At 49.8% G+C, this 23,658-nt stretch overlaps 9 protein-coding genes across 9 annotated transcripts; 3 read left to right on the top strand and 6 right to left on the bottom strand.

Moving 5' to 3' along the window:
- Positions 1-401: 401 nt before the first annotated feature.
- On the top strand, positions 402-2,622 carry N7496_009061 (endopolyphosphatase; the record flags this gene model as incomplete). The annotated part of the gene is made up of 4 exons (XM_056701980.1): positions 402-490; positions 557-622; positions 673-824; positions 893-2,622. 4 exons carry the CDS (start codon positions 402-404, stop codon positions 2,620-2,622), a joined length of 2,037 nt encoding a protein of 678 aa, XP_056554043.1.
- Positions 2,623-3,069: 447 nt separating this feature from the next.
- On the top strand, positions 3,070-5,034 carry N7496_009060 (rhomboid protease PCP1; the record flags this gene model as incomplete). The annotated part of the gene is made up of 5 exons (XM_056701979.1): positions 3,070-3,901; positions 3,956-4,059; positions 4,114-4,447; positions 4,512-4,686; positions 4,743-5,034. 5 exons carry the CDS (start codon positions 3,070-3,072, stop codon positions 5,032-5,034), a joined length of 1,737 nt encoding a protein of 578 aa, XP_056554042.1.
- A 388-nt stretch (positions 5,035-5,422) lies between these two features.
- On the bottom strand, positions 5,423-6,463 carry N7496_009059 (uncharacterized protein; the record flags this gene model as incomplete). Its single annotated transcript, XM_056701978.1, has 1 exon — positions 5,423-6,463. The coding sequence occupies one exon, from the start codon at positions 6,461-6,463 to the stop codon at positions 5,423-5,425; it is 1,041 nt and encodes a 346-aa protein (XP_056554041.1).
- A 1,147-nt stretch (positions 6,464-7,610) lies between these two features.
- N7496_009058 (uncharacterized protein) lies at positions 7,611-8,120 on the top strand (the record flags this gene model as incomplete). Its single annotated transcript, XM_056701977.1, has 1 exon — positions 7,611-8,120. The coding sequence occupies one exon, from the start codon at positions 7,611-7,613 to the stop codon at positions 8,118-8,120; it is 510 nt and encodes a 169-aa protein (XP_056554040.1).
- A 3,245-nt stretch (positions 8,121-11,365) lies between these two features.
- N7496_009057 (S-methyl-5-thioribose-1-phosphate isomerase) lies at positions 11,366-12,587 on the bottom strand (the record flags this gene model as incomplete). Its single annotated transcript, XM_056701976.1, has 2 exons — positions 11,366-11,996; positions 12,064-12,587. 2 exons carry the CDS (start codon positions 12,585-12,587, stop codon positions 11,366-11,368), a joined length of 1,155 nt encoding a protein of 384 aa, XP_056554039.1.
- Positions 12,588-13,763: 1,176 nt separating this feature from the next.
- On the bottom strand, positions 13,764-14,414 carry N7496_009056 (nuclear transport factor 2 family protein; the record flags this gene model as incomplete). Its single annotated transcript, XM_056701975.1, has 2 exons — positions 13,764-13,911; positions 13,987-14,414. 2 exons carry the CDS (start codon positions 14,412-14,414, stop codon positions 13,764-13,766), a joined length of 576 nt encoding a protein of 191 aa, XP_056554038.1.
- A 1,297-nt stretch (positions 14,415-15,711) lies between these two features.
- On the bottom strand, positions 15,712-16,887 carry N7496_009055 (cupin domain-containing protein; the record flags this gene model as incomplete). The annotated part of the gene is made up of 2 exons (XM_056701974.1): positions 15,712-16,360; positions 16,427-16,887. The coding sequence occupies 2 exons, from the start codon at positions 16,885-16,887 to the stop codon at positions 15,712-15,714; spliced, it is 1,110 nt and encodes a 369-aa protein (XP_056554037.1).
- Positions 16,888-18,030: 1,143 nt separating this feature from the next.
- On the bottom strand, positions 18,031-19,593 carry N7496_009054 (glycosyltransferase family 69 protein; the record flags this gene model as incomplete). The annotated part of the gene is made up of 1 exon (XM_056701973.1): positions 18,031-19,593. One exon carries the CDS (start codon positions 19,591-19,593, stop codon positions 18,031-18,033), a length of 1,563 nt encoding a protein of 520 aa, XP_056554036.1.
- A 1,992-nt stretch (positions 19,594-21,585) lies between these two features.
- N7496_009053 (uncharacterized protein) lies at positions 21,586-23,337 on the bottom strand (the record flags this gene model as incomplete). Its single annotated transcript, XM_056701972.1, has 1 exon — positions 21,586-23,337. The coding sequence occupies one exon, from the start codon at positions 23,335-23,337 to the stop codon at positions 21,586-21,588; it is 1,752 nt and encodes a 583-aa protein (XP_056554035.1).
- Positions 23,338-23,658: the final 321 nt, after the last annotated feature.

Below are 23,658 nucleotides of genomic sequence, written 5' to 3'. Positions count from 1 at the left end.
ATAGCAGGAGTATCTCACGAGAACCATATCCAGCATTGGTAGCATGATGACATGACGGTTGCGTTTTATTTTTACGATAGATATCCAGAAAACACCAATGATACAGATTCAAATCATTCCGATCATGAATGGCGATCATCGTTAACTAGCTACAGTATAATTGTTGTATACTCAAACTGACTGTAGAACCAGATTCCTGCCTGAGTCTGGATGATCGCCGGCACGTGCTGTGACCATTGGACGGCACGTGTTTTGGGCGTCGATCCGGGGCCGCCAACTTCAAAAGTGTCAAGTCACGAGTGGGCAGGTGGGCAAGTGGGCAAGTGCGAAGGCGATAAGTCAACTGGATCAACACCCCTGTACCCCTCCTCTCTATCCATCTCTCTCAACGCAATCCATTCATGCACAAGTTGACCATCCTCAACGTGCTTGATACTCTTGCGAAACCATTTCCGACACCGCAAATCTCTCCCGAGGTGACTCAGCAGCGGTACGCTTGCTGATTGGTGGTCTCTGGCCGGAAGCCTTCGCCGCGCAGTGACGTGACGTGCACTAGCGATAAGATTGGGTTCATCCCCAAAAATCCTCGTCGGTTTGGGCGATACACCTTTGGGGACGAGCAGTCTGCATGAAGATGGTCTCAACGGCCGTTCTTCTGTCCCTCTGGGCCAGCGCCGTAGCATCAGCAATTCCACTCGAACAACAGCATCCCTTGGCCGATCTCAGCACAGATCCCAGCGCCCATGTCGTCTCCGATGGTGTAACCCAGTCTCCTGCAGGGGTGGCGGCCTCGGGCCCTCGCGGTCGCTTCTTGCATATTACCGGTACGTGCTGAACGATAAACACAATCGAAGAGAAGCGGACAAACATTGATAACAGCCCATGAGAATAGATTTCCACCCCGACCAATACTACAAAGCGGGCACCCTGCTCGATGAGAAAGGCGGGACATGCCATCGCGGCAAGGGGCCAGCGGGATACTTTGGCGCGGAAGGTTCAGACTGTGACTCTCCATTGTCTCTGGTCAATGAAACGTTTCGGTGGATTGAGGAAAACTTGAAGGACGAGATCGACTTTGTCATTTGGACCGGGGACTCGGTCCGCCATGACAACGATGAAAAACACCCACGAACCGCAGACGAGATCGTGGAACTCAACCAGTTCATGGCCCAGAAATGGGTCGATCTGTTTGGAGTCAGTGATCAAGCCAAAAGCCCTGCCACCATCCCCCGGCTGTCCGTACCGGTCATTCCCACCTTTGGCAACAACGACATCCTGCCCCATAACATTTTCCGAGAGGGTCCCAATACGTGGACGAAGAAGTTTGCTGAAATATGGCGCCATTTCATTCCGGAAGATCAACGCCACACTTTCGTCGAGGGTGGATGGTTCACCACCGAGGTCATTCCCGGTAAACTCGCTGTCATTAGTTTGAACACCATGTACTTCTTCGAATCTAACAGCGCGGTGGATGGGTGCAATGCCAAGTCGGAGCCTGGGTACGAGCACATGGAGTGGCTGCGGGTTCAGCTGCAATTGTTACGAAGCCGTGGCATGAAGGCGATCCTAATGGGCCATGTGGCTCCCGCTCGGTCGAATGAGAAGAAGAACTGGGATGAAAGCTGCTGGCAGATGTATACGCTGTGGATGGACCGGTACCGTGATGTCGTCGTGACCGGTCTTTATGGGCACATGAACATTGACCATTTTATCCTGCAAGACAGCCACAAGGTTGACATTGACGCTGTTTTGGAGAAGTCTACGAGTGACACGATAACGACGTTGTCAAAGGAGGACTATCTCGTCTCGCTTCGCAAGCAATGGTCCTCGCTGCCGTCGCCTCCTTCTGGTCTCTTCGAAAAGCTGCGCAGCTCGTCCGACTCTTCCGAATTCGACTCGACGAAAAAGAAGAGCAAGAAGGAAAAGAAGAAGGAGAAAAAAGAGAAGAAGAAGTATTTGAAGAAGATCGGAGGGCCGTTTGCCGAGCGATACAGCCTTTCACTCGTCTCGCCGAGTTTGGTGCCGAACTACTTCCCTACGCTGCGGGTGGTTGAATACAACATCACTGGACTGGAGGCCGATTCCAACTACAGCAATGATCGAGATTCTTCCGATTTGTCTACCGTGGGATCAACTGTGCATGAAACTCAAACTTCCGAGATCGATATTGAGAAGAAGAAGAAGAAAAAGAAGGACAAGGATAACAAGCCACCAAGTTTCAAAATCCCTGATGCTCCGTCCTCCACGGCACCCCCAGGCCCAGCATACTCCAACCAACCATTCACCCTGCTTTCCTACACCCAATATTTTGCAAACCTCACTCGAATCAACGAGGAGGCTGCGTCCCAAGGAAACAAGGCCCCCAAAATTGACTTTGAAGTCGAATATTCTACCAACGACAACGGCGCATGCCAGATGACGGACTTGACGGTCCGTAGCTTCTTGGAGCTTGCCATTCGAATCGGTGAAGATGGAGCAGCCGCAACGGATATCACCATCTCCCCGGATCCTTTGGTCACGAAAAAGAAAAAGGTGAACGAGGCCTGGCACACGTTCCTCTCCCGAGCATTTACTGGGTTTGTTGATGTGGATGATATGACTCTGAGCGCATACAGTCTTTGATTGGGTTTGATTACTTTGGACATATTCTATTTCCTGTTCACTTTCTATCGTGGCATGTCTGCATTACTTGATACTTGATATATGGGTTGCATTTGGGTGGTTCGTGAGGTTTATATTGCATTGACTGGGAGTTATCTTGTGCTAGAAAATGGGAATATATGGTCAATCGGAGATGTACACGTGAGAGGAGTGGTATTTATTGCAATCAATCAACCAATTGCACTTCGTTATTAATAAGAAAGTTGAAGTATTTCAAGTCTCATGTCCAACCAGATTTCGGCTTCGATCACATGCGAAATCCGTCGGGGAACACCCCGGTCATCGGATTAACTCTCTCTCCGAACCATCGGCATCGGCCGTCCAAAAGTTGACTTGGAGTTCTCCATTCCTCTCTCAACACTCGTGTTTTCCACGTCCCACGAGGTTTCTCCTCGCCAATCCCAGGTCATGAGCAATGCGCTCTGGGTCGCATGGCGGATACCATGCTCGGGACTTCGAAGTCCCGGCGTCTTGCCTCCAGTCTCGTTCCGTCCGATTTGTCGTAACCTCCGCATGACGCCATGGAGCTTGTCCAGCAGCCCGGTCAACCGCCCTTTCAGTTCCTTACACCCCACGTCTCCGTACAAATCTCGGCCTAGTACCTCCGTAATAATCTCTCAGATTTTCAGCCATGCTCCCATCCAGCGAAGGCTAAAAAGGACCACTGCTGCCACAACAGGTGCTTCAAAGGGTATCGAAAGCTTGCCAGGCGAGAGACCACGTTCGGATACGCAGATCAAGTCGATTTTCGCTTCCAACAAGATTTCCGCAAGGCTGGGCAATCGTACATTGGCAGTTCTCCAAGCTCGTCGGGTAGACGGTACCCTCGACCTCGACCTCCCGTCCGACATCTCCCGCGGCGTATCCCAATTACAACTCGATACCGCGTTGGAGTGGCTGCGTCAAAACTATCCCATTGATGAGGATGCTGCAATCCTGGCCCGGATCGAACGAGAGGAGTTTGAGGCAGAACAAAAGCTTGTGCGACGTGCGGAACAGCTGGGTCTGTACAAGCCCCAGAGTGGGTCCTACGATGCCGAGCTTGGCGAAGACAAGTCCGTCTATGGAAAGAGCGTTCTCAAAGAGGCACGGGAGAAGAACGAGAAAAGGTTGTTGGCGGAGAAGGAGCACAAGCGTCAGCAGTGGCTCGAAGGCGAGAATGAGGAGCTTGAACGACTGCAGCGCCAGGTGGAAGGCAACACAGCGCTACAGAAATATCAAGAATCTGCGCTGACGGAGGGTACGTGTATCCGAGAAACGAAAGGTTCGGAAATTGGCTCACATATTCGAACAGCTCGTCCTCGTGCGGACCCTAACGAACGTCCATATCTTGCATGGGTTCAGAAACACCACATTGCGGGAACTCTGAACCAAGCCGAGGCTGTGGACCTTACTACCGTATGGATGCCTCATTTCTTTCTCTGCGCGGATTTGACTAACCATTGATTCCAGTCACAACGCCTTCTGGCGCCTTTGATCTTCACAATCCTCACCTTGGGCCTTTGCTATGTATTTGCCCAGAATTACGAGGCTCCCGCGCGACAAGATCGTATGTGGCCCGATGTGCCTCCTGCTGCAGCGACGGTTGGAGCTATCATCACCGCCAATCTTGCCGTTACCTTCCTGTGGAAGTATATTCCTCCATCATGGAAATTGCTCAACCGCTTCTTCGTTATCGTTCCGTTCTATCCAAGTGCCTTGGGTGTTCTTGGTAGCACGTTCAGCCACCAGACCTGGAGACATTTGGCGACGAACATGATGGTCCTGGGTCTGATGGGAACCAGAGGTAAGCACTTTGTGATGACGATCGCCTATAAACCCGCATGCTAACCTCATTTGACGTTCCACAGTCCACGATGAACTTGGTCGTGGAAATTTCCTGGCCATCTATCTAGCCTCCGGGGCCGTTGGCTCGATGGTGTCGTTGTCACGTAGCGTCCTCCTTGGTTATCTTGGTATGACTTCTCTCGGTGCTAGTGCTGCTACCAGCGGTATCGTTGCAGCGTGGTGCATGTATCACTTTGAGTAAGTATTATATCTTCCCCCTCCATTACCAACCATGGCTAACACTTATCTCACAGTGACAAAATCACCATGTGGATTCTGCCACGTGATCTCCGCGAGACGCTTTGGACCCAAGGCTGGATTTTCCTGGCCTGTCTGGTTGCCACTGAGGTTTTTAGTATGGTAACGCCTGCGCGCTTCTTGCGGGTTTGGCCCTTGTCACGACTCACCAAAATGGACCATGCGGCTCACTTGGGCGGTTACTTTACTGGTGCTGGGTGTGGCTATGCGCTCGTCCAGCAACGGAGGGCACGTGAACGAGAGCAGAGAGCCCATGATTCGAAGTGGCTTGAGAAGTTTGTGCGGTAAATACCCTCGAACTATCTTGCCAAGGTCTTGGACATTGCTCGTGCATTGAAAGTATGTATCATTGGCCATTATAGTTTGGCTTGGCGTATTTGGATGTGACTTTTGTGGTGGGAGCCTAAGCATTGTATTATAGATATCATATAGGAATTTTTCCAACCTTCGGGCAGGTGTATACAATTTTCTACTTCCTAAACGGATGTTACTAGGACTCTCACAAAACACATAGTTGTTTCGGACGGAAAAACACCCTTGCTCAATTATTAGAGTTAACCGAACCTAATCAGTCTGTAACCATAATCATCCCGACTGCATTACTTGCCAAAGTCGGACTATCTAGTAATACATCTAAGAATCATCAATCCAGCCCTTCCATATCTACACGCCTAATTTACTCAAACGTAATCTTCACCACCTTAGCAGGCTCCATGAATGTACCCAGCACGGGAGCAACTTGACCTCCACTCGTACCAACATACAGAGTCTGCTCATCCGCTGCCAGCCGACAAGAAGTTGGACCCGGCATTTGGGTAGAAAGCTGACCACCAGCCACAAGAGAGATCTGACCATATGGTGTAATGCGAACAACCGAGTTCTGCGGGTCAGTCGCGATGTATGCAGTGCCATCAGATGCCACGTCCATGTTGTCCGGGAGGAAACCACTGGCGATGATCTCGTAGTCGCTGGCCGGGGTCGCATCCTGGTTAACCTTGACACGGCCGAATTGCATGCGGGTCGTACTGGAGTAGTAGATATAGTCATCTACCAGCTTGAGGCCATTGATGCCTAGTGGAAGAGCCTGGCCCTCGGCAGGGAGCATAGTGGTATCATTGAGAGCCACGGAGTATTCACCGGTCTGCGTGTTGAGCTTCCACGCCACGCCCTTGGGGCTGTCCGCAATCAACACTAGATGCGACTCCTTCGTGAAGGAGGCCATGCCATTCAAAGCTTGTGCTTCGGGGAGGGCAGCGATGTGGGATACCGATGCCAATTGGGTTCCTTGCTCGTTGTTGGTCGTGTGAACATTGTTAAAGTCCAGCTGCTGAACTGTGAAGGACCCAGCGGTGGGTTGGTACGTCTTGGTGGAGAAGTTGCCCACAACGACGGCAAAGACATCATCGTCAATTTCGCTGATTCCAAAGCAGCTGGTCGCATTGGCGAAGGAGTGAACCAGTGTCGCATTTCCAGTGGTAGTGTCTACCGACCAGACTTCGGGCGTATCCAAACGCGTGAGGAGAACGCTCCCATCAGAACGCAAGGCAAGATTGTCGATCCACGAGCCATTGTTGGGGAATTGAAACAACGTCTCGACCTTTACGGTAGGCGCATCATTGCGGTACGGACTCGCAGTTTCGGTATAGGAGATCGGCCAGAATCCCCAGGCCGAGGGGAGAGCTGCGAGCAGACCGATCCAAGTAGCGTGGAAATGCATCGTGAAACAGGCCAGACCCAGATATGGATTGGGGATGAGCGGATATGTTAACCGGGGATGTACTCGCAGGATATAAATGACTGTTTCCGGGGGTCTGACAACTCATGCTTTGTATTGTTGATATTACATTCCATTCCAGAGTCTCGACTCGTGTTTATGTTGGCCAGAACCCATCCCTACATTCCGCACGAGCGGACATTTCTTGGTCAATAAACTTGCCAAAGACCAAATGACTCGTTCCAGTATATGCTATAAGTGACATGCGTCACTTGCCCTTGGTTCATTTATGTGATGGGCCATGTCAAACCCAGCTTCGTAGCTGGTACTTCTCGATCTTGTGCCGGCCTCTATCTAGCCCGCTTTCTCATCCCAAATGATTTGATCTTAGCATGATACATCCAGTCTGCTATCAAAATGCTGGTCGTTTATGTTGAGTCATAGAGTATCGACTGTGATTTTGTTAGTGTACGTAACTGGAGATATGTCAAAGGCTCTTGGCTTCCGAGTATAGTACTCGAGAATGACCGGCTCCATAACCCAGATCAAACACCAAGGGAGAGAAGTTTGAGGCTATGTAAAAAAAAATCGAAGACAACCGAATTAAGCCAATAGTCGAGCTGGACCTCCAAAAAAAAGAGATGGCTGGGATACGAACTCCTAACTTGAAAGTACAAAAACACACCCGGTCAAGGCTGCAGTTTTGTGCAGACTCTCCTTATCAGCCAGTCACAAGGGGTGATCAGTCCCCAGACTAGCCAATCGCTGCTTAGGCTTGGAGGTCATGCGAACCGCTTGGCCATACGGATTATGTTTGACCATTTGAGAGTCTAAACAAAATATGAACCAGGAAGTATATCCATAGTAGTATAGAATGAGGCCCCCATATTAGCTAATTCCCAGGTTCCCCTCCAACTCCACACTTTAGGGTATAGTACGTATACGGTTCACTTGACACCAGACACCGCACTGGGCGGGGGACTGAGCGTGTTCACGCTCCACTTGGCCAATCTCAAACTAGCCTGTTTCCCTCTGATTCCACCTACATTACTTTTTGATACGGTCGAAGCTCTGTCGCTAGTGCTCTTCCCGTGTTTATTCTGCCTCGTCTGCATCCTTTCCCCATCACTTCCGAATCTCAATTGCTCAGATGCCTCGGCAGAAGACATCCTCCCTCAAGACTTATTTTGACGAGCTAGAAGAGACCAACGGTGATGAGGAATGCAAGGCCTGGTTAAGCAGAGCTTTTGACTCGAGGGCTGCACTAGCAGTTTTCGTCGCTGGGCGTCGGGAAGGAGGGGGAACCGGAAAACATGTTGGTATTCTTGAGGGTTCCTTCAACTTTAGCTTTCGCCTCAGCTTCAACGATGGACGGCCAGATGTTATTATTCGGTTTCCGAAGCCCGGACACCCGGCTACAGCTTATAGGGACGAAAAAGTTGTGAATGAGGTCCAGATCATGGAATATCTCCGCCAAACCACTGATATCCCTATCCCTCGTGTTCACAGCTGGGGCTTAATTACCGAGAGTCCACAACAACTTGGTCCATTCATCATTATGGATTATGTCAACGGTACACTTTCGTCGACTATCTTGAAACAACCCGACCAAGAAAATATGGTTCTGAACCCAAACATCGACATTTTGCCTCAGACGTAGAGGATATGTAGTGATATTATCTGATCTCAGTTGAGTGAGGAGTTACTGCACATGCACATTATATCTGGCTAGTTTGGTCGCGCACTACCTAGATACTGTACAGCCAGTATTCAACTATAAATGGCAACAAAGATGTTTCGACGTCTTGTCAGTCAGCTTCGTAAAGTTCGAAAAAGACCTAGTTGCGCTCCTCAGGCTCTCCGAGCCCAGCAGGCGAGATAATCGTCTTGATTTGAAGTTTGACGAGAATGTCGACCTGCCTGGTGAGCCAATAATGGCCCAATGCCACAGGAATAACCGCCGTGACCTAACTACGCCTATCTCTACCTTTTCATAAGTCATCAATCTTTTTTGACTAACAAACAACTATAGCCCCCAAGATATTCGATTACCTTTAGAAATATCATAAACCTGAAGCTTTCTCGTGCCCTGTAATATCAGATCTGAAAGCAAAACATTCTCAGCAAGCTGCGGAGGTAACAGTCCAAGGGTGAAAGCCATACGGCAATGATCAGCCCAGCTCCTGTTGGTTCTTTTCTAAGAAGCCAAGAAGGGGGAAGAGTGAAATGGTGAAAACCTACAGGGACCACGGTCAATATCTGTTTTGCTTCATTCGCCAAGCCAAAACTACTGGGTAGACAAAGGGCCGATAACGAAATCTTCCACGGGTGGTATTTGGGCTTCCCAGTCAAAATCCTTCTTGTAATATAAGCTCCCGCACTTGGGGAAACGGAAGTCAAAAATGTTCCTTATGCACAAGACCATCACGGCATTTTCGTGTGGTTGACATTGTTAGCGGCTGATGGAAATGTCCAATAATAGGCGTGATTAAGCCGCCTACAGACTAGGTATCTTGGAAAAGCCCATAAATTCAGTCCCTGGGGTAACGTAATTCCCCGCCCGACCGGAACACCCTACCAGAAGATAGAATTTCAAAATCGATTATCTCCATCAACACCCATACAATTTTCTATTGCTGACCATTCTTACAATAATTGATCCTATGCCCAATTCCCCCACACCCACTACACCTAGGAGGTGCCCTAGGACGTGGTGGATTTGCCTGGTTAGGCAATTCGCCCTGTGCATGCGATACTACCCCATCACCTTCTACCGGCTGATTTAGCTGTTCAACTAGTTGTAGACCTTCTTCAACAGATAGACCACCCTCATGGGGTATTAGTCTATGCGACCGATTGCTCTTCCTGCGCTTCTTCTCATTGGCTGCGCGTAGATTCGCATTCTCCTGAGCAAGTAATGCAGTGTTGTGTAAGACAAGATAGTAACCCTTGATAATCTGATCTAGTAAGATCTTTGATGGTGTCGGAGGGCTATTTGACCGTTGCTGTAGTAATTGCTTAAGCAAGGATGCTTGCTCAAGCAATTGGACCACTATTTTAGGCGTCTTTGGTGTGAATTGACTAGATCTGCTGCCCGGTCTGCTGCCTGGGGGTGTAGGGGTTCGTAGAGAGATATTCAGCTTTGAAAGGACCCTCTCTGGGTCAATTGGATTGAGACCGGTAGCAACGAAGCTGTTTTGAATAGTACTCGGTATAAAGGCTTCTAATCGCGCGCGTTGATAGTCCTCTAGGAAACCAAGCTTGTCGATATGGTTATATCCCACGCGGGCAAGATCGCTCACAAAGCGACCGTATGCACGCTTTAGCACCGCAAAACAGCCAACATCTAGAGGTTGTAAAAGATACGACGAGTGCGCAGGCATACAGAGTGGTATAATGTCGTTTTCTGTACAGATTCTGTCGAATTGGGGTGTAAGGTGGCTACCATGACCATCAAGAATCAATAGGCGAAATCTACCACGCACGCGGGTATTGGTGTATGGTATAAAGATCTTCTGTAACCAGCGTAGACCAATCTCATCGGTAGTCCAACCGTTGGCAGAGACCTCAAATCGCCAATCTTTTGGTAGATTATCAAACCCACTAGATATGAAGACCTTGCCCTGAAAGACTATGCATGGCGGAAGCGAATAGCCATCGGCGCAGATAGATTCGATTGCAGTAACCCATTCGCGATTACCAGGTTGTAGGATAGTCCTCCGCCCATAGTATTCTGCCCTGGTAACCACCTTCTGCGCAGAGATAAGGCCCATTGCAAAGCCAGTCTCATCGAAATTGTAGATATCCTCTGGTTGTATACCCTTCTCATCGATTGTGCGCTGTACGGTCGCAAACCACTGCCGAAGCGATTTCGGATCTTCGTTTAGGGCTCTTTGGTAATCGTATCTTCGCGAGAACCGTGTGCGAAGCTCTGGGTGGCGGTTGACGAAGGTTGATGGCCAATTCTTACCAACGGTAGCTGGTGGTTGGTTACCACGCGCAGCTAGTAGGATATTGGCCATATCTCGCACTGTAGAGGGCCTAGGGGCTGCCCCACGCGTATCCATAGAGATTATCCACTCAGTAAGCGAATCCTCTTCGGTTTGGGTCAATTTATGACCAGATGGACGTTTATCAACGCGTGAGATTCGCCCTTCACTACGCGCGTGTAGTGTTGTACGCGGTATTTCATATAGCTTTGCTGCTGCACGAAGAGATTTGATACGACCATTTTTGATATCAGAAAGGGCTAATAAGATCTTGCCCTCTTGATTTGCCGATTTCTGCCGAGATTCAGCGCGAATTGGTGGCATGGTAGGTAGTTGAATTAGGTAGGTTGGTGAGAATGGGAGATGTTGGATGGAGTGGCTTAAGTAGCAGTATCAGGTCAGCATGGAAAATAGTAAATCCGGTTCCCAAAGCGGGCGGTTGGCCCGAAATTCAAAGCGGTTGCAGCTGAACTGAATCCATGCACAACTCATTCACTCATCGCACACTCGACATTCCCCGGTTTAGTGCGAAACGCCTACGGTCAATATGCCACCCAAGGATGAACTAGGTCTTGCTCAGGTGAGTTATAAGTCTACGATGGCGACGGTGATGGGGCATGCTTGATCCCCATTCCACCTCCTAGATTCTGCAAAACAGACACACACTAACTCTCATACCTTCCAGGCCTTGGCCGACATCGCAAAGTATATCATATTATGCTCATCCGCCTAGTTTCGCTATCTAACCTGGACAACAGGGGGGAACAAACCGCCTTGGCACTGGAGAACCACCTCAACGCACTCGAAGGCAAAGTGGACGAGCTACTGGCCTTCTTCGAGAAACAGGATTCATCGCAGCAGGAACCGGCTGATGCAGCACCGCATAACTCGAAGACACAAGAAGACCAGGTTGAACCTAAGGAGCAGAGCCGTTGAACAGCCCCTCCATGTGGAATTGACCATCGGGTCCCTTCTCGACCACCCCAACCTCCGTGATAATTCCGTCGATCAGGGCCGCCGGCGTGACGTCAAAGGCAGGGTTCCACACATTGATTCCGGGGGCAGCGATGCAGACAGTCTCCAGAGTCAAGTTGCCATCGACCGCGGTAGCTCCGGCGCGAGGACCCTTGATGCTGGTCATCTCCGAAGCCGGGCGTTGCTCGATGACGATATCGCTTCCAGACTTGGTAGCCATATCAATGGTGGTGCGGGGTGCGGCGACCAAGAACTTCACTCCGTGGTGCTTCGCCAGGACAGCCAGACTGTAGGTGCCGATCTTGTTGGCCGTGTCTCCGTTGGCGGCCACGCGGTCTGCGCCCACCACAATGGCGTTGACGCCGACCTGGGCATCTGCCAGCAAAGCCGCCGCCATGGAATCCGTGATCAATGTAGCAGGAATCTTATCGTGAACCAATTCAAAGGCCGTCAGGCGGGAACCTTGGTTGTAGGGTCTTGTCTCTGAGCAGTAGGCGTGGCGTAGGACGTTCTTCGATGAGAGCGACCGGATGACTCCCAGGGCAGTGCCGTAGCCGGAGGTGGCAAGGGAGCTTGTAACGATGGTTAGTAACAACGATCAAGACATTCGTAAGATCAAAATGAAAGGTGAGCTCTTACCCAGTGTTGCAGTGCGTCAAAACCGCAACATCAGCGACACCAGGCTTGGTAGCATTGGCCATGATCCACTCCGCGCCATTGTGACCAATGCGCTGGTTATCATCCAAATCATTGCCCATCATATCCTCCGCACCCTGAATGAAAACAGCCACGACACTCTGGCCCGTAGCGCTGGACTGTCCAGCTTGCGTAGTCACCAGCGCGCCCAACTTCTGCGCCGCATCCGCCAAGTTCACAGCCGTCGGACGGCTGGTCACAAGGTACTCCAACTTCTGCGCAATCAACGCTTTCGTCTCCTCAGCCGACGTGGGGATCTTGTCCGCAGCCTTGAGAGCATGCAATTCCGAGGCGAGTGCCAGCATGGCGACGATCGCAATGGCGGGTGCGCCTCGAACCTTCATCTCCTTGATCGCATTCCAGCCATCTTCGGCGGTCTCAATCGGGATGTATTTCTCAACGAAGGGCAGTTGCAATTGATCCAGGATCTCCAGGTAGCCCTGGCTGTACTTGATGGCTTGTAACATGATGGTGATCTGTGTGCGAAGTGACTTGTTTCGTGTTCTTTTTTTTTCTTTTGAGCCCCGCGGCGGTTTGGAATGCGCCCCGCGATTTGATAACGTGTTGATGCCTGAGGCAGTAATCATGATCATGAGTGCCTCAGGCCAGGAATAAAGAACTATAAACACAACAACTGAGAATCAAAAACAATCATCTCTCGCAACATCGATTCTTTGGTATATCTCAGCTTTGGGGTCTGTGCCGCCTTGCAGACACGTTTAATTTATGTCTAACTTCGAGCCCTGTCCTTTGATACTGGGTTTCACGGTACGAATTCTGCACCAAGACCAGCAATATATTCACCACCAACGCCATCACGGCTGCACCTGGTCAGACCCAGTAAGGAGTGATAATGCTTAGGGCTATTCAGAATTTGAACGTGAACATATTAGCAAGGCTGCACAACCCCTAAGCTCGAAATATTCCAAGAAATCGATTCTGCCAAGAGATTGTTGGCTTGGTTTTCTCCTGATGCACCAGTAGGACCCTTCAACTAGTGCTGTAACTGAAAGCATTCGGGCCAATGAGTCCATTAGTTTATTTACACACACGACAAACTAAACAAGCTGAAGATACTATATGAAAGACAGGAACGGAGTTGAAGATATAGTTTTTGCAGAGGATCATGGCTCTTACTCTATCTGATTGGGAATTTGATAAAGGCAAATGAAGCTAATGAAGCTAGATATACAAAGAATGGAGAGACTCCTCAGGTTTATACAGTACATGTATACCGCGTCAAACATTGCCATTCCTGTTTCCAGCCAGAAGACGGAGAAAGAGTGGGACCGAGGCCAGGACCTCCGGCGCATCTCGCCAACGCGTCAACTTCCTGTTTAGGATTTCGAGCTTCGGGGGAATTCCGAGTGGCTTATGAAGCGTGTGACGACCTAATAGGACTACAAATGGTACAGCTAACGAGAGTGGCTATATGGAGCAGAGAAAATATTGGTACAGTACATTCTCTTTGCTTACTGGCGTAATAGTGTACATCTGATCCAAGGGGACCCTTCAAGCCTCAAAAAGGGGGTTCAAACTTGTTCGAATATCTGCCAACATCGTACCCCTTGAACTCGTGGGCACAACATGAAAAATCACTTCACCCATTCCCTCAATTAATAGCTGTCCCTCTTGAGGAAGACTCAAACAGTAATGGCGGTCAGTCCCATAGCATGGAAGTAGGAGATAAGATCCTGAGCGATGTAGTCGTGGATGATCAGGCCTGTGCATTCATCCAAGATAAGAAGGTCGGTTCCGTTGTAGGTCACCGAAGAGCCTGCCTTCAAGGGCCTGTCCGAGAATACCAATTAGCTTTTTGGCAGTCCAGAACACGAAATAAGTATCACTATGCTGGCGTTAACTCACGTGGGAAACAGTGTAAAGTTTGCGCCAAGGACGCCGTTCATCTTCCATCGGACAGCAATCGAACTGTCATCGTATAGTGAGTGGATGGGGTCAAAGGTGTAACTCTCCCATCCATTTCGTGATTTCTCAACAAAGGCAGTGAATTGGGTTCGATTGGTCACGACAGTGAGGTCGCTACCATTGCCACTTGACGAAGGGAACCGGTCAGAAGAGAGGGCGACGTCGGGGTGAAACGTGGTATCCATGAGTGATAGATCACCACCCCAGATAGCAAGATAGTTGCTCAGGATGGTCTCTTGGTGGCTACCATCCTTCGCATAGCCCCTACAACAGGCTGAACTGGCATGGTTGTTGGAAGTGGCATGGGCGTTGGAAAGGGCAACAAGGGAAGAAACGGCAAGCGTGAATAGAGTACCAAGGGGCGCCATTGTGAGTAGTTGAATGCCTTGGAATGGTCCGAGAGAAGCAAAGTGAAGAGTTAGAGAAGAGTGATTGATGGGATTCAGCTAGAAGTCCGGTATGGAACTGCCTATTTATACTCCTTTAACGAAGCTTTGAGGAGTGATCAAATCTCGATCCTTCTCGGCACAGCAATCTCCACATCATAACGGCTTAGTTGTTCCTTGATGCCGCAAACGTTGATACTATGAGGGCCTGGATTGGAGTCACACAGCAGTTCTTGAAGCCTAAGATTACCATGTGGGGATTTGGCCCCCAAACTTCTTGGCAATCTGCAGCTCGCGCGCAATCGTCCTTTTTGGGTTTAGCTTGTGGCCAGTGGCGCTTGCTGTCTCCCGTGCCGATGGAAGCTCTTTTCTAATTAGACACCTTCCTCCCTAGGCCGAGAATCAAAATAGCTAGGCAGATGATACTTCGTAGATGCTTCTGGGTAGGGGCTAAAACGAAGAAGCGACCTAGCTTGAATCATCAATTGGAGGGAGTAGCCGAGAAAAAGGCGTGAAGTGGACCTGATTCTATTTCCTCTACGTCGGCTCAGTATCGAGTGCCGATTGTTGGTGTTCCAGGACGCTCCAAAGCATATCGTACCTGCAGGTGGCGCAAAATAGGCTTAATATGATAGGCCTCACGTTTAAATGAAGGAACTTTCCAGCCGCAATAATAGCGTGAGTGCGGCTTACGGCACCCGTCCTGTGGACATTGCACGAAGGCTTGTATCTCACGCCAAGGTTATGCAATGTGCTTAGCTATACATTGTTTTTATGTAACGGGACAAGGATAAAATAATTTCCCTAAGGAGAAGGGCACTAGATGGGTGGCTGTTTCCATCTACAAAAGCAGGCGCCTTTCCAGCCAGGTACGATGATGGATCGCCCTCGCTAATAATCCATTCGCTCCGCGGAAAGTACGACCGCAAAATCCACGTTTGATAAAACGGACAATGGATCTAGACAGATGTAAATGTATTCTGGCTGGTCCAGTGGAGATTCAGTGCCCAGAGCAAAAATGATCTTGAACTTCTTGGTGCTACTAGAGTTTTACCTGCTACGAGAGATACCGATCATTACTCGCTTTTGCGGTCAAGTTTCTTTCAATTTCCAATGGTTAATAATTATATAGCTAATTGGACGACGCAAATCTAGAAGTTCGCATATTGGAGAGACTAGGCTGACTATGATGAAAGACATCCAGTCTATTTTGATTGAGGCTGTGTACATGAATGCTCCGTGGAAGAGATACCCCCAAAAATTTGCTAGTGGATATTCTTCAGTATTTCGGGAAAGCAACGAAGTCCCAAGTCTTGCCTCCACTGATCAGCTGTTGATCCACGCCCCCAGTACCACTGCTCACGTAGAGAACTTTGGTAAAGGAAACTTCACTGTAGTAAGTGAAGGCGACATGCGCCGGAATAAAAGCAACATCACCCATGTTCAATTGAGCGACGGGGTAGTCTCCGATCTGGATAGATAGCACGCCCTCGAGGACCTCAAAGGCAGCTGCGCCTGCGAGAACCCACTGAGTTGGATTTTGTTTGGTTTGCCGGCTGATGGAAAAGGTCGCCAGAGTATAGTTGGTATCTTGCGCCTGCTTGGGGGAAACCAGAGGCTGAACAATTTGATATCCATGCTGAGAGTTGAGATATTTAGGTCCGTAGCCGTTTGCGATAAAGTAGGGTTGGCCTGGAGTGCCCAGGTCATTTGCACCGCTGTGCCATTCGCTGGCATCGGAGGGAGCAGTGCCGTTGACCAAATCACGCCGGGGGTTAAAGTCCAGCTCGGCATATACATCGTATTTTTGCAGAGCGGAAATTGTGGACGCCCCGGGGCCAGTTGTAGAGGAATCATTGGTTGATTGGGGAACGTAGGGAGTGTCCGTTCCAGAGGTATAGTTTGTACCGAGGGCATAGAAAAGATCCCTTGTACAATCCATGTTAGCAAATGACCTGAGTCGAACTATTCATATGGGGACAGATGTAACTTACTCAAATCCACCAGGGACAATCACGCCGACCATCTCGGTATCAGGATCCAGAATCTGGAAGGTATGTGTAGTATTCCTCGGCACGGATCCATAGTCTCCCTGCGTGAGTAAACGAGCTTGCTGCTCGCTATCACCTTTCTGAGCCCAGAGCTGAAAGCGGCCCTTGAAAGAGAAGAAATTCTCATAGTGCACGCGATGAATATGAGGGAGCACACCCAATGAACCGCTGGAAGGAGCATTGGTGCTCATGAGGGTGAAGGCATATCCTGACGAGGGTCCGGTCACTGTGAATCGATATAGTTGGCTGTCGATGGTAACAGCATGGGAGTTTGCATAGTGAGGAATGACATATGGACGAGGGGAGGATGGTGCATTCTCAAGATACAGGTCATCCAGGGTTGGCTGAGCCTGAACTAGGCCAGTACCCAGTGATGATAGTAGCAACAAGAAAGAGGGCAACATCGTGAGAGGCTGCAATTATTCGCACAGCTCATGTTGGACAGCTTCAAGAATTATCTTCGGGTTATATGGTTAACATTCCTGCAGAACATTGAGCCCGGAATTTCCGGGCCAAGTCTTCAGCGACAAGAAACATCAATATACTTGGCAGTGCCAAGGGGTCCGGCGTGGGGTCTTCCTGACACAATTCCCCACTCTTATGGAGCACTCAATTCTGAAGTTTGTCGCGATTGTTAGCCGAAGAAAGAGAGACACTCGGCAATTCCGGATCGACAAAATCGTCAGGAATCCGCTTCATGCCAGGCGGATTCAGTCTGCAAGTTGGGTTGCTCATGCTTGTCTCCACCGACGTCGATCGGCATCAATGCTTGCTGATTAGGATTTACATGCAATTTCGGGCATGGCTGATAGTAGTAAAGATCTCTTTCGCCGGTAGCATTGCAAGCAGTGCAAGCAGATCTCTCGGATATCGAGATGTCCAGTTCTTCGAATGGTGAGGAAGGATGCCTCAATCAAGAAGATGGTCTCCACCAGGGACTTATTGCGGCATTAAATCAAGTTAGGAGTACTAAGACGGAATCCTGTTTCATGTTTCAAATAAGATTAGCGCGTCGGAAGATGCCCAGATGGACTGTGTAAAGGCTCTCTTCCTGCTTCAAACTGTAGGATTTGTATGATGCTGCAGGGTACCATTTTGTGTCCAAAAAACTCCATCTATAATTCGCCCCCTGATCGCTAGAATGAGTCTTAAATATTCGATGCAGTCGCAATGAAGTAAAGGTGAAGTTCATGTACTGTTCGTCCAAAGTTTAGCAACAGCCACCAGCGCGCCTCCCGGAGCCGACTCCACTTGCCGACGATGCCGATTCCACTCGGCTTCGCAGCCAAACATTCGGAAAAGGGAAGTCGTCAACGAAAATCCTGAATGGCACATGAGTTGTCTGCTTTGAGCATTAGTCGTTTTATTGTTCGGCGGTTGAATCCTCGAACTTGGCTTTCGGCCCGTAGACGAAGACATGATCAATCACTATTATGTTGTTCTATATTCATGAAGTTATGTAAATTAAATCGTACAAATAAATATCATCCGGCGGAACTGGCATGCGAAGTCATTACATTGACCAGTCCACATCCAATATTCCAATATTAGAGTGATGGCACGGGTATGCCTTCAAACCCTTTCTGCCCAGGCTTGCGATTTTCTACAAGAACCTGCAAGCCTCGTCGACCACAGTAGCCATCGTTGCCTGCGGTGCGCTCAACGGTCTGGAAGGAGCCCCCGCCATCCTGGCTGCCGTTGGGGACCCATACCGTTTCTTGCACGCGCTGGCCAGGAGTCTCTGTGCGACGGGGATTGTACCACGGTAGACCGACGAGGTGATTACCGATATTGTGGATGAGTGAATACAACCGTTCCCACCGACGGGTGATGCCCAGCCATGACAGAGTTCGGCCATCATAAGCAGTTCGAACGTATGGATTCATATAGATACCCGTGTCAGTGGTGTCGTCTTCCGCAGTCCGGGGATCTTGGATATCCGCATGAATTAGGCAACACTCTGATGCTTCCCAAAAGAGATCGGGTCCAGACCGGAAACGCGCCGGGGTGGTGCCTCCGGGTAGTGGGTCTTGGAAATATTTGGCGTCAAAAGCCACCATGCCGCCCCAGCAGCTACGGACTCGAACCGCATCTTTGCCCTGCAACACATCCTTTCGACTCTCATGGTTTCCGGCGGTGGAAAACCAGGGGAAGAATGGTAATCCCATTGAGTACCCCTCAAGATCACGTGTGGCGTAGGTGTCGTAGAATTTAAAGGGGTTGTCGAAATCGACGGCGCACGCGGCACGATATTGAGCCTCGCCTTGTTCATTGACATTGGTGGAGAAAAGAAGTTGCAGTGCATCTATAGGGTCGAAGAGGATATCATTCAGGTAAAGAAGTTTGTCGTATCGAATCTCGGGGTGGTCATTCAGCGGCTGGAGCGCTCGATTTCGAAGCTCCGCAAGGTATTCAATGCGCTTCACGCGTGTTTCTCCACCAGGAATGACCACGGATGGAATTTTCTTGAAGTCCAGGTGTTCTTCGTACACGATTGACTTGGCACTGGGAATCTGCTGCTCCAGCTCTCGCAACGCAGCTTGTCCTTCTTCCCCACTGTCGTTCTCATATATGCTCACGAACACATTGCGACCCCCCAAGAGGTCAATGAGCTGTAACAGCTGTGTACCCCATTGTCCTCGGGCTAGATCACCGCCTCGGTCATATAGACTTGCTGCAATGAACACTTTCTTATGTTGCGGGTTGCCTCTGCCGGCGACATTCCCATCCAACGCCGACTTCCGTAAAGTGGCGTAGTGCGCGGGCGGATTGGTATAAGAAGGCGTGAATATGGAAGCAAATAGCACGAGGGCGAGTACGATTCCGAAGATAACAGGGAATTGGCAGCATCGGCGGCGGGAGAAGCAGCGTCGCGCGCAAGTTGGGCGAGACGAGCTAACGAGGATGGGTCGGGCATTGGACTTTAAGCGTCGGTATCCGGAAGAAGAGAAGAGTCGAGACAGCCAAGGTAGTCGCCGCGCGCCTAGCCTGGATGTGGATGGCATCTGGGACTCAAAATCGTCATCGTCCAGGTTGAAAGTGCCATCTGAGTCGGCGGAGGACCGCGAGCCGAGCTCATACTCATCCGGGTGTAGAAGACGGGCCGACATAGTAGAGAAGGTGAGGAGGTGAGGGGGTGAGGAGATGAATAGAATGCAGCTGAGATGAGAGTCAATATTAAACCCATTTCTTCAGTACACGGTGGTAGGAACTTCGTTATGAAGATCGCTCGATAGGCGCTGCCCCGTGAATCTTTGAATGTCAGACTAGCCCCGGACTGTTGCCTGAGGCACTCAGTGATTGGACGGTAAAACACGGCAGAAATAGAGTTATTATATCGATAAGATAAGGTAGGATAAGATAAGATAAGATAAGAGGGTACAATGTACCCAGTGAACTCATCAGAGCAACTTCATTTTCTGCTCCGTGCAATAGCTGCCAAGCTAAATCGCCTGAATCGAGGGTAGTAGTATCTGGAAATGGCTCTTTATACCCCCAAGGAATATTGCCTTGAAGAATCTCCAGAGGGGTACCCGTACACTTCATCTTCAGGAGCACGCAATCTCATACATATCTCTTTCTCTTGACATTATATATGTCCGACACTTATATTCATGAAGAATAATCTATGTCTATTGCTCTATGCTAAGTCATAAATGCCACGTAATCTGATTATTCATCGATGGGAGCAACCAATGCGTCCATAGCCGAGCTGTGAGTTGACATATCCGCCGGATCCTGGAAGGGCCCAGCCCAAACAACACCCAGCTGGTTCTGTATGTTCCGATCATTTATCCAAATACTCCTCGCACAGCTATCAATGACTTTTTTATAGATATGGTTTGTGGACACTCTTTGGAGCATGCGCAGATTGCGGATGAAGATGCCCTTGAACTGAGTTGCATATGGAGCACAATTACTGGGCTCCCATGAGTCGTGAATCACCATATTCGAGTCGGCAAGGGCTTCTATGGCAGCTTGAGCGATTGTATTGGCGGACGCAAGTAACGTGTCGTTAGATCACAGGTTTGCAGCCGTGTTTTGCTTATAAAGATGTTGCTCGGACCCCGAATGAGCTGCTAGTTGATGTGATTCAGATCAAGGGGTACTTGGATGCAGCTGCAAGTACGTCACACAACTGGTAGGTTCGACGCTCCAGAAGACCCCTTGCAAGGCATGGCAAAGCCATGATTTCCATCACTTATGTGCATCATATCCATGTGTGATTTTAAGAGGAATGCGACAATTTATCGCATTGGGCTTGAGTTGGATTGATAACATGATGAATATAGTGCTATGTGTATGCGCCAGTGCTAAACTCATTGATCGAATTTTCTTTTTCAATCAGTCATTAGTCAATTGATTCTTAGCATTTCCAGGGGCAAATATCAAGATATTCAAGCTGTCATCTTCCACCCGAGTTCCGTTAATGCACGCAACCCAGACATACTTCTACGTTACATCGCCTGCATGATACACACATGGCCAAACCTTTGCATCACGTTATGGGAACTATCCTGTCAGAACCGGTTTTCTGGGCTTGACTAAGAAGGGAAGTCTCTTCTTCCTTGATTGGTCGTTGACCCCTCTTACCAGAGCCCGGCCTTTAGCCGACAGAGTACAAACCCTTGGCGGGCCGAATGGACGTGGAATATTTGCAATTCGAATGTACACTTGCATGATGGACATAAAATCTGCTCTCAAGTATCGCTATTCGTCGCTCGTAATCAAACAGGAACCACCATAAGCAGGCGGAACCGAATTGTTGAACAACATGATTTCGTCTCGTTAGTGTCGGGTCTCTCATTCTCTCTTATCGCACGCGGAATCAAATGAATGGCTTTGCATCTGGCTCCGGGGACCAGTCGGGCATGGATTCATCATCGGACGAGTCAGACGTGTCGGGGTCCAACGCCTGGCCCTTCAGCGCTGCCTGTCTCTCTCTTTCGGCGGCCGCTTGTCGCAATCCCGCCATCATTGCTTCGAAGGAGCCAGACGTTTGGATGCCGTTCATGCGCTCGAATAAGCCAGAGTTAGGCCGTGAAGATGCTGGTCCTTCGGGTTGACCCGATTGAATGGCGTTCTGGCTTTCGTTACTAGCTCTAAATGTCAGCGTGGTTGATGGTACAACGAGAGGGGGTATGGATAACTGACCCTTCTTTCTGTTGGACCATATCTTGCCCATTACCCGTGTCTTCTGCGTCTTGATTGTCTTCCACTTCTCTCGTGCCTTCACTACCCCGCCTAGATTCCTCATCTTCCACCTTGGCCTTGACTTCAACATCGCCGCCTTCGTCATCGTCCTCCTCATCTTCGCTATCGTCATCGTCATCATCATCATCGGCTTCCATCTTGACTTTCGCCTCGCTGTCTTCACTCTCGTCCTCATCATCGGAGCTGTCCTCGTCATCCGTTTCCATCTTAACCTTGGCATCGCTGTATTCACTCTCATCCTCGTCATCGGAGCAATCGTCGTCATCTGTTTCCGTCTTGAGTTTCACGTCGCCTTTTTCTTCATAATTGTCCGAGCTGCCCTGGTCCTCCTCACTGTCGATGATGTCGTCCTCAGAGCTGGAGAATACAGGATGGTTAAATAATGGGGTTGAATGAAGGATCAAAGGAATCACTGACTGTCGCAAGGGAGCTTTTCCTTGGGTCTCCTCCGTGTTAGGGTTAATGGGGCTCGTCGTCTTCTCCGCCGTTTGGTCAGCCGGCACTCCGACACTGGGAGTAGTTGCCTCTGTCGTAGTGTGTGTCGAGGTCCTTTCGTGACGTTTTGGTTCAGGCCGGTCTTCATCATCACTGGAACCGGGCGTGTAGATTGATCGACGAGGGGTATGAGTAGTCCTATGATTATGTTTTAGCTTAGTGAAGAGAAGGGGTCTGTCCTGTACCGACTTTGAGAGGGATACAGACTCTCGGGCCATCTGCTTCTCCACAGGCACATTTTCTTTATTTGAGTCTGTATCGGCATTGCGATTTTCAGCAGGACTCTCCGTGTCATCCTTGTCTCCATCGATATTCGGGTTTTCCGTTTCCTGGAGTGGTTCCGGGGGGACAGAAGGCGACATGATTGACCGAGCGATAGTCCGGCCTGTAGGGAGCATGGGCTCACTATCCGAGTTATCTGCCATTTCGCCTGAATCGCCTTCGGCCTCTGCTTGGACAGCCACCAGCCCAATGGGAGATGACATCGAATACATGGCGTCCTCGAATACGCCTGTGGTGGTTATAGCTAAGGTATCAGGCTCAGTGACAAACTGGGCATATTTAAGTCTAGCCCAGGCGTTACCAATCCTCTTGCGGGTGTTTCTGATGTCTTTGCTCAGTTTTTCACGTCTTGTCCGCTCTTTGTTCCGGGAGGATTTGACGACGCCGCCCTTGTCAGAACGTTTGGGGCCGCGCGTCTTTGGTTCAATCTGCCTGCGTTCCCCCTCGAGAGTTTTGACCAATTGGTCTTCCTTCAAGATCTTTTCCAGCAATTTGACAGCCTTTTTCGTAGTCATTGGTGTTGATTCCGAGGTGGCCTCTGGCGAGCTCTGTGGATCTGCGTCTACTCCCCGCTGAAGGTTATTCAGCTGATTCTTCACAACGAGAATCCTACGCGCGTCTCTTTCCACATCTTCATAGTACCGATCTAGCTCTGTTCTAGTGCGCGGGGTGGACAGAGGAGTGGAAGTGAACGATATTTTGGTTGACGCTGGAGTCCTCAGGGATCCGGTTGAGGGGAAAGGCAGAATTCGACGTCGCTTTGACGGCGTAACTGGGGAAGAATTAAGCAGGCGCTTTTGCGACTGCTGTCGAAGGGTTGTAGATGGGGGTGCCATAGGCGTCGCAGACTCGTGGGGTTGCATGTTTGGGAGACCAGAAGATGAGAGGACGTTTGATTGAGATGAAGCGGCTTCCTTCGAGTGCGCAGAAGGACCGAGAGATCTAATGGGATGAACTGTCAGACACGATTATGAAAATAGAAGCTTTCTCAAGTTCGTCCAAGCGCCGAGGTACTTACTGCGACTGAGCGTGCATTTCCTGATCTTCAGCGTGTACTCTGTTGATCTGGCCGCTGGGGCCCGGAGGTCAGGCAATGAGGGTGCGAGCGGTAAGCTCCGGGTCTGAAAAGCTTGGTAAAGACTGGTCTTTGTGTAGATGGTGCGGCGCGATAGATGGCGCTCGCG

The sequence above is a fragment of the Penicillium cataractarum genome, assembly GCF_028827025.1.
Source record: "Penicillium cataractarum strain IBT 29864 chromosome Unknown utg000007l, whole genome shotgun sequence".
Classification (NCBI taxonomy): Eukaryota; Fungi; Ascomycota; class Eurotiomycetes; order Eurotiales; family Aspergillaceae; genus Penicillium; species Penicillium cataractarum.
The sequence above is the reverse complement of the archived record's forward strand: the minus strand, read 5'-3'. Positions and strand labels throughout refer to the sequence as shown.